The sequence below is a fragment of the Salvia hispanica genome, chromosome 5 (assembly GCF_029641045.1).
Source record: "Salvia hispanica isolate PSC_SH4W2 chromosome 5, Shi_PSC_v1, whole genome shotgun sequence".
Lineage (NCBI taxonomy): Eukaryota > Viridiplantae > Streptophyta > Magnoliopsida > Lamiales > Lamiaceae > Salvia > Salvia hispanica.
The window spans coordinates 44,728,943-44,738,985 of NC_142696.1; the positions used below are offsets into that span (position 1 = coordinate 44,728,943).

Sequence of the window (10,043 nt, forward strand, 5' to 3'; positions counted from 1 at the left end):
CATAGATTATTAATCTCTAAAATGTTAGGCTATGTCACCCGCCACCGAAAAGAAGGCAACAAAAGTGAAACAAACCACTCTTTCTCAACCATTACTATCACTATAAACCCTATGATTCCACCACCTCAACATTTTGTTTTAACGGTCAGAAATCGCAGCCATATATATCAAACTCCTATATAAGGGTAGTACACTTTCACTACTTTTACTTATCATTTGAATTTCAATCACCTCTATATATAAGCAGCAGGCAGTAGACTTACACCACTTTTACTTATCATTTTTAATTCTATCACCTCTACACATATAAGCCCCCACCGATCCCTTAACACAAAATCTAAGAAAAAAAGCCACACTTTGATTAATTCTTTAATTTGATCATTTTGACAACATGAAGAAAGGAATGAGCCCTAATTTAAATTATAACGGCAGTGAAGTCGCAAGGGGAGTGAGCAACACTCCACGTCATCCGATGCGAATCAGCAAAGATTCACACGTCATCCAAAAACCCCCTTCTAATCACCAACCATCCGCCGGCGCGAAGCCGCGGCAGCCGTTGATCATATACACGCACTCGCCCAAGGTCATCCACGCCGCGCCGAGCAACTTCATGAAGCTGGTGCAGAGGCTCACCGGCCAGTCCGACGACGGCGACGGGGAGGCAGCCGCGGCAAAAGTGGAGGTGGAGACGCTCAAGGAGGAGGACGAAAAAGTAGACACGAGCAGCGGCGGATTTGGCAATACCGTTGGCGGCGGCATCGCATCGTACGACGAGAATTATGAAACGGCGTCGTCGGTTGATGATCGGAGATTTGTGGCCGACGTGAATCAGGAGGCGATGTACAGAATGCCGTATTTGGTGGAGGCGGAGCCGCAATTAAATGGATCGAGTGATTTCTATTGCTCGCCGCGGACGAGCGCGATGTTCCAATCGGCGATGGCGGCGACCGCGATCTCACCGTACATGGATTACATGAAGCCGTATACCGAGTACTAACCGTTGGATTCATTGTGGTGGATGAAGATTTATTAAGAGGTGAAACTATTTCATTTTTGTTACGATTTAGGTTTGGGTAGACAAGAGATTTGGATGAAATTATTTCATTATTTATGATTTAGATTTGCCTAGAGAAAACATTTTAATTCTTTAATTAATCAGCCATGTGTGAAGGTTGATTGCTACATCCTTTGCATATTTGTGCTGCTAATAAATTTTGCAGACAGGTCTACACATTTATTTGTTGAGTTAATTAAATTCTATTCTCGTTGTATGAATTTTTACTCATCAAGCCAAGTTAAATTACTTAAAAATATTACTCCCTTCATCTCCATAAACGAGACATTTCTTTTAAACATGAGATTTAAGAATATGGTATTTAGATAATTAATTATAGAAATTATAAAGTAAGGAGAGAATAATCCTATACTAATTTAGCAAAAAAATGGCTCACTTTAAATTGGACATAAGCAATACGAGTCTTATGGTGGGCAGATGATGTAATAGTAATGTTATTTCATGCCGGAACCAAAATGCTAAATAAGCTTTTCCCGTTTGAGCTATTAAAATTTGCACCATTAATTTAGTTATATTTACTCATAAAAGGTCTTCCTACTGTACAGTGGCGGATCCAGAACTTTTGACTTGGGAGTGCGATAAATTTTTACATGAAGTAATAGCCGTTATTCAGAAATCATCTTTTACATTATTTTGAAAAAGTTTCGGTGAAAACGTAAACAATATTGGTCATCATTTAGATTACCTTAACATTCTATTTTATTTTTCTAAACCTTACTAATATTTAATAAAAAAATCTCATTTTCATATAATAATTATTAAATATAATAAAAAAAAGTAACAATTGTTACATAGAAGTATATAATTATAAAATATTATTGATAATATATTTCCAATGGTTACCATTCTAGACACCAATTTGTTTTAATAAGATAAGAAAATTAATTTGGTGTCCAAATAGAATTGAACACATGATCTAATCAATGAGAAAGAAGAGCAATACCACTAGACCATTTGACAACTTTGATATTAGTTAATCTCAAATAGTACCTAATAATTCGAGAATTTTGGGGTAACCACCGTCCCCCCTTTTCCTTAATTGGCTCCGCCAATGCTACTATATTGTAGAAATTAGAATGGATGTCATAAAAGATCCTTTGCAACGTCAATACAAGTAACTTTTAATCTTGGATGACTGGCAAAACTTCGATTTAGTAGAGTGGCAAAACTTTGATTTAGGATCTAAGAAATGGCAAAACTAGGACAAAAGAAATGGCAAAATGATAGTATTGTTATTTTTAGAAATGGAACTATTTTTGTAGAGTGAGGGAATACATGCTACTCCCTCTCTCCGCGAATAGGAATCCCATTTTTTCATTTTAGTCCGTCCGCAAATAGAAGTCTCAGTTCACTTTTACTATAAATGGTAATAGAGTCACACCTTCCACTAACTCATTTCACTCACATTTCATTTAAAACTATTATATTCAAGTGGGACTCCTATTCCAATAACTTTTTTCTACCCATTTTTCATAACATTTCTAAAAACTCATGCCGCCCATAAATGAGAATCCTAATGGCAGACGGAGGGAGTATCTAGCTAGTAAGAATTAATTCTGTTATAATAAACTTTCAAAGCTCTAGCACATAATACATCTTAAAAACAAGAATTAAATGAAATAAAAACAGTGTCTTGATTGTTGGTAATTCAAATATATTAATAACAAAAATAATTCTCCACCCGTTTCTCTATAGTAAGAGAGAGAATAATGGAGAGAAGAGCATCATAGCCTACCAAAAATGCTATATTTTCGGTATTTTTTTTGATACCGTAAGTCTGACATTATGTTATTTTGACATCTTTCCCCACCCCAAGTTACAAGCCCTCATACATAAAATTTAATTTATAAGTTTCAAAGTTATGATATAAGACAAAGATATGGGATGGGATGGATCTTTGATAAATCTCGGCAACTTCCCCACATAAAATTTTACCTAAAGTAAAAATGGCCAAATTTTTACTCAAAGAACCAATTCGCCCAAAAGAGGAATGCAAAATCAAAAATAAATTAAAACCTTATATGTTGAAAATAAAAATTTAGTATTCATTTTAAAACAATTTACGCAATCAATTAAATACAAATAGCATTAACTTTTAGCTTTATGATGTTAATTCTATCAAGTTTATACTAGAATTTCACTTTCTCCTGATTGACAATCTAGTAACACAGCAAAGAGTAGTATAGGGGTCTCAATATGTTGCTCCATTGGGCTAAACTTTTAGCTTTTTTTATGAACAAATAAACAGAAAATATTAATACCATGTCATGGTGAGCTCAAAGCCAAATCCTTTTACCCATGATATTATTGGCTATACCACAAGAGCAACACACATTTCTGCTAAAGAGGCGACGTTCATTTAATTATAATGCTATACAACACATGCCTATAAAAATATTAATAAGTGAACCATATAAGAATAACATAATCAAACTCAGCCGGAGACAATAATCGTCTTAAATAATGATGATAAGTAGAGAACTATTTTTTCTAAAAGCCATAGGCATAATTTATATTCCAGCAGTTTTGCTACCTAACCTATTTGAGGAACCAACTGAGGACTCAAGAAAACAGAAGCAGGAATGAGAATTTACCCAGTGGACTCACCGCGCATCGATTCCAGGGGGTTGCAAAACACAGCACATTGTAGAAAGAGGATTAACCAATTCTAAATTCTTCTAAAATACAGCACTAGAATTAGTAGTAGTTTCATAAGAGGGGAGCACTAATGGCCAACAACATACCAACTTGACGACGTCTCAGAACGCGTACAACATACACAGGCATGTTTCTGAAAGTTTTAGAATGGAGTTCTACATGTAGACAGTTCCCAACTTAACCACATTTACCACAGTATAACTGCAACTAGCATCTTAACCAAAACAACGCAGCTTAGAACTCCCGTTGTTGACTTGCATTGTGCCTTGCCAACTCAACCTAGACAGAGCGCAAAAATTTATACTTATTATCTAACCAGTAACCACAATGGAAATGCAAGTATTCATAAACCAAAGATGGATACAGCACATGACATAGCGAAACAAGACGCAATTGCCAGCGTCAATAACCAAAGAGAAATTACTACATGGAGAGAACCAGCAGAGATAGGCAGGACTAATACATGAGATGCATTTGACAGGCGATGTATCACTAATGTCACGGTAAAAGAACACTAGGAAGATAGTATTACCTCAAATGTGTTCTTCAAATGATCGAGTTCCTTGTCCAGATCATTGATAGCCTGATTATATGCCTGCATTGGTGAAGATTGGCTCGTGGTTTGGATCTGCAAATTGGCCAGCCAAAAAATATCAAACACATAAAAATCGAGAGAGAAGTCACCAATTACAAACAAGTTGAGAGAGAAGACTTCAAACTGATAGAAAGAATTGCAATTAAAGTTTCAGATATATACTTTAACATATGAAGCCAATGAGCGACAAAAGACTCGTAATTTTAGACCCCAGAAAAAGAAACACAATGTTCTACAAACTTAATTTCCAAAGCTCAATTTGTATGCTCAGATGCAAAAATAGAAAAAATGGAACATTTTCAAAATGTTTCAAAATGCACAACTTAGATAAAGACAATATGAGATCCTCAGCTCTAAGTTTCCAACATCTACACAATTCTGCAAAATTATTCTTCAGTATAAACTGCCACACTAAGCTTACCATATTGCTATTGCCAAGGATTTTACAGTAATCTAGCACAAACAAAACAATATAATTCCTAAATCGAGAACCAAAAAATGAATTAAACAATCGGAGTGATGAAAAGAGAAACTCCAGAAAGAAAAGATACAAACCCTTATAAGTATTTTGTACTGAAGCGGGTGCGGCAGCTTGTATCCGGCAAACAAAACGTTCTCATCTCTGTGCAATTGCCTGATTTTGGGGAAAATAGGGTTCAATAACGCAACGCCGCGCACGATCAAACACCGTGAAAAGGAAGGGAGAAAATTGACATACATGCGGAGAATGTTGCCGATTGTGTGGTCCTCACGCTCGACGGTGAACGTCGCCGCGTTGATGATCTTCGTGTCCCTCTCGTACGAAACCCTTATGCAACCAATTTTAAAAATCATTACCAAAAAATCAAAAAAACGCAGCAGAGATCGAATAGTGTAAGCGACAATATATTTAGAGGATGAGAGAAAGAATACTTGGAGACGCCTTCAGGGACGACGAATCGCTCGTAACGATCAGGGGCATTCATCTTTCACCCTTCTTCTCACTGTTGCACAGCTGAAACTCAAAACGACGAAGAGGTGAAATGACAAATGGGCCCAAAAATGGGGGGTTTTATTTGTAGAATTGGGCTTATTATTTTATTGTCGCATTCGCTCTATATAACATATTCATGAGCCCACACTTCATCATATAAATGAGCTAATTAGATGATAGTATAAATTACCTTGCAAATATAAAAATTTCTACTAATTAAAAGATTTTTATGCTTAAATTAGAATTTATGGTATTCGATTTATAAGTATTTTTTTTTGTGCACAAATTATCAATATATGCAGCATATGTTAGCGAGTTTGCTGACTAGTCCGGATAAGTTGTGATTACAATCAAGGGGTGAACTTCAAAAATGGTCCTTAGACTATGGGTTTATCTCGAAAATGGTCCCTGAACTTTAAAAATATTACCAGCAGTCCCTGGACTAAGGGTTAGTATCAAAAACGGTCCTTTTGCACTGTTTCGAAACGAAAATGCCCTTTTGAAGGGTTTTAGGTGGTTTGGACAATTTGGTCTTTTTACACTTTTAACATTTTAAATATGGTATTATTTCAGTTATGTACTATATCTGATATTATTTCAAAATTATCATTCTTCTTCTCTTTTTTCATCCTTCACTTTGTTTCTTTATTTCAATATTAGATTTAATTTTACAAAATTAAATTTTAAATTTCAGTTTTTAAATATAAATAAAATTTTTTAATTATAAAAATTATTAAATAACAAAAATTAATAGTCATAATCAACATTTGATAGTGTCTAATATTTAATCAATAAGATATAACTACGCCTTAGTTTTAATCAATATTTAATAGCTTTAATCATATATAGATCATATAACACGATTTATTCTGAAATAAATATGCATCTAATGTAAAACTAATATAATTTTCATTTATTAATTTGAAAACAATCAAAATGACTAGAAAATTTCAACAAAAATACTGCTATATAAAAATTTTAGTCAACTTCATAATATTCAATCACAAGCAATTATAACAACCGAACGAAGGCTAAATAGAATAGCTCTTATTTTTCCATCATGATTAATATTACTTTTCTGTACTTCTTCAATTCAGCTGAATATTATATTAAATAACAAAAATTAATAGTTTTAATCAATATTTCTAGTGTCCATGAATTAATAGTTTTAATTAAAAAAAATTATTGATATTTAAAAATAAATTTTAAAATTTCATTTTATTAATTAAATCTAATATTGAAATAAAGAAACAAAATGAAGGATGATAAAAGGGAAGAAAAATGATAATTTTGAAATAATATCAGATTTAGTACATAACTGAAATAATATCATATTTAAAATGTTAAAAGTGTAAAAAGACCAAATCGCCCAAATCGCCCAAAACCCCTCAAAAGGGCATTTTCGTCACGAAACAGTGCAAAAGGACCGTTTTTGATATTAACCCTTAGTCCAGGGACTACTGGCGATATTTTTAAAGTCCAGGGACCATTTTCGAGATAAACCTATAGTCCAGGGACCATTTTTTAAGTTCACTCTACAATCAAATATGACTAGGGGTGGGTAGGTACGGTAATACCTTACCGAAACCATCATACCGTATACCTTACCAAAAATTCGGTATGAGAAAAAATCATACCTTTACCTTACCAAAATTTTCTGTATACCTTATTCGGTATGACAAATTTCAATACTGATACCATACCTTATTTTCAGTATGTCGTACCTAAATTCGGTATACCGTACTTTTGGGGTATGCCAGTGTTTTACGGTAAATCGGACTACGGTATGACGTACCAAAATCTCATTATTTTGTAAATAATTCTAAATAGTAAAACAAAGAAAATAATATTTCAAAATACTTAGAAACACATTAAATTTAATCAAACTCAAACATATTCAAATAATGTTAAAAAAACTGCAACAATTAAACTCCACGCAATCATACGACGTTCAACGATATTTGTTTGAAACTAATTTAACTAAAATATTAGTATATTTGTTTGAAACTAATTGATTCAACGATATCTAGTTTTCCTAATTGAGTTCATTTGATTTTATATTTAATTACATGATTAGCCGACAACTATAATGAGGCAATATTTGATTTCTACAAGTAAATATTTATTTGTTTGGTAAAAGTACGAATTTACTTGATATAATTTGGCATATATTGATATCGGTATATACCGAAAATCACGGTATACACCTAAAATTACGGTATGTACCGTATTTTCGGTATACCCCGGTATACCTCGGTATAGGAAAATTCATACCGTTACCGTTACCGTACCTTGGTATACCAAAAATTCGATATTTTCGGTATTTTTTCGATACAATAAGGGTGATATTTCGATATTTTTACCCAGCCCTAAATATGACCGAGATTTAAAAGTTTGAATAATTGAGGAGTCACAAATTTGTGCAAAGGTCATAAATAAATAAAATTACAAAATACATTGCGTAAATTTTTTAACTGGTCAACGTTATATAAGGAAGTTAAGTCATTGTTTCCAATGTATATTTGTGAATTTCGTCGGATGATAGTAGTACATAATTATTTCTCATATATCCTTTTCCGGACTATATTCTCAATTTATCATAGTTGTGCATAAAAAAGGTAACTAGAATTTCACGATGGCGAAATTGCTAGTAACTTTTTAGATTACATTTTAATGAAAGAAATATTAGCACTCCCTTTTTAACAAGAAAATAACATTAATCCACCAAGGCACATTAAAAAATAAATAAACTAGCCCTATTATTTACAAATTGAGTAACAAATAATCAACAATTTTTTATTGAAATTATTTACGGAGAGCATAGTTTTCCATCTCTCGATTTCTTCTAATCCGGTCCAAATCAGTTGCCGGTTCTTTACCTAGACGCTATAACGGCGTCAGCTTCCCACCACGTATCGCCTTTTGACTTTCCCGCACTCCCTAACGGCCTCCTAACGTTCCTCACATCACCAACCGTTACCACCCCGCTGACGTCATTCTCCACCGGAAGCTTCCACTCCGCGACCAGCGCCGCGACTCTGCTCCTCATCCTCCAGTCGTAACCACCTAAAATCACGCCGTCTCCCTTCCCGTTGCTCTCCGCCATCAGCAATAACGCCGGCACCGGCCAGATATCGCCGCGAATCTCGCTAGATTTCTCTTCCTGGTGGCGATTCCACGTAGAAACAATGCTATTCGGATCGAAATTGAATAGATAATCATCAATTTCTAGGCTAAACCCTAAGCTATCCCAAAGCTTAACAACATTTTTACCACAGGCGAATTCCGGCCACACGCCGCCGCTGCTCCGCCGCTGGCTCTTGAAGCTGAGGATTGAACCTCTCACGCCAAAATCTCCATCAACGCGGTGTTGATCTCGACTTTTCACTTCTTCCTCTTCCTGTTCATCATCCGAAGACGCTAGCGATACGTCGTCGTCTTCGTCGCTGAACTCGAATACGTCTTCGGTTTGACTAGAACACGGTTTTACAGTGTGGAAACGAATGAAATTGAGCTTAATTCTTTTAATTATGCTGTTGAAAGTAGCAAAAATTGCCAAAATTAAAGCGCCATATTTCCACAAGGTTGGAATTGAAAATAAACGGGAGATTGTTGATGGATTTTGCAGGCATTTCATTCCTGCTTCGAAGTTGCACATGTTTATCTCTGGAATTACCATAATTTCTTCAATTTCGCAAGATTTTGTTGAATTGAATTTCACAGCTGGCTAAATATGTAATCTGTGTTTGTGATAGTTTGAGGTAGAGAAGGAGATGTTCCGGGAAGATGGTATGGTGTATATTTAATAAACGTGGAGTAATATTTAATTATAAAGATGACCAAAAAAATGTGGTAGTTAGTCAACATTGGATTGATTAGTGTGGTGGAGATGATTGGATTATTGGATAAAGATTCATTATCTAAATTTCATAAATTTATAGTATGACTCAAAAAAGGGAAGCCAAACACTCTTTCTCTCTAATTGGAATTTGACTTGGAAAACGAATGTGCGCTTATCTAATGAAATTTTATTTGGGATATTGACATCAATGGCACATATGATACCCAAATTTTATCTAAATACTAGGATGGCATAAGATTCTCCGGCAATAGAAGTTTTATTATCATTCCAAATATAACTCCATCCAATATTATAATTGACATTTCTTTTTAACATAAAGATTAAAATAAATATTTATCAAGTTAAGAAAAAAAGTAATAAAAATATGTAAATAGTTTATAACTCAACTATAGTGAAACATTTCAAAAATAAAAATAATTCAACTATGATATAACGGAAGATATATAACATTTCATATTGTTGGATTACAAACTCATCCTATAGTGCATGAGTGAGGGATGTTGCAAGCTATATATAAGTGTTGTTCAACTTCAGTTACTTTAAATTTTTTTAAAAACGACCAAAAACAATCCGTATAGGTTTAACCATATGCAAAGCGAAAAATATATATCAAAGTAATGTATACAATGCTACAATCCCAACACAAATATACTTTTATATTAAGGTTCTTCCAATTATTCATACTTTTACCAACCATGTCCATAAACTTTTATTTAATCAATTTTGTTTTATATCAAGTGAGTAATTCCGAGCCTCATTTTCTTGTTTCATATCTTACGATATTCTTATGAATTATATTTACATGAACTGCTAATTTATTGAGAAAACTCCATAAATATTGTGGAAGCAAAATTATATTCCAACCATGAACAGGGTAGTA

General features: G+C 33.9%; 3 protein-coding genes across 3 annotated transcripts; 1 reads left to right on the forward strand and 2 right to left on the reverse strand.

Annotated features, from left to right (window-relative positions):
* The first annotated feature begins 221 nt into the window (after window positions 1-221).
* On the forward strand, window positions 222-1,275 carry LOC125186521 (uncharacterized). Its single transcript, XM_048082893.2, has one exon. The coding sequence runs from the start codon at window positions 392-394 to the stop codon at window positions 995-997; it is 606 nt and encodes a 201-aa protein (XP_047938850.1). The 5' UTR covers window positions 222-391; the 3' UTR covers window positions 998-1,275.
* A 2,444-nt stretch (window positions 1,276-3,719) lies between these two features.
* Window positions 3,720-5,379, reverse strand: LOC125187510 (DNA-directed RNA polymerases II, IV and V subunit 11-like). The gene is made up of 5 exons (XM_048084110.2): window positions 5,241-5,379; window positions 5,047-5,136; window positions 4,884-4,962; window positions 4,266-4,361; window positions 3,720-4,012 (listed from the first exon to the last, which is right to left on the reverse strand). Exons 1-5 carry the CDS (start codon window positions 5,291-5,293, stop codon window positions 3,968-3,970), a joined length of 363 nt encoding a protein of 120 aa, XP_047940067.1. The 5' UTR covers window positions 5,294-5,379; the 3' UTR covers window positions 3,720-3,967.
* A 2,467-nt stretch (window positions 5,380-7,846) lies between these two features.
* LOC125189255 (uncharacterized) lies at window positions 7,847-9,075 on the reverse strand. Its single transcript, XM_048086548.2, has one exon. The coding sequence runs from the start codon at window positions 8,978-8,980 to the stop codon at window positions 8,177-8,179; it is 804 nt and encodes a 267-aa protein (XP_047942505.1). The 5' UTR covers window positions 8,981-9,075; the 3' UTR covers window positions 7,847-8,176.
* Window positions 9,076-10,043: the final 968 nt, after the last annotated feature.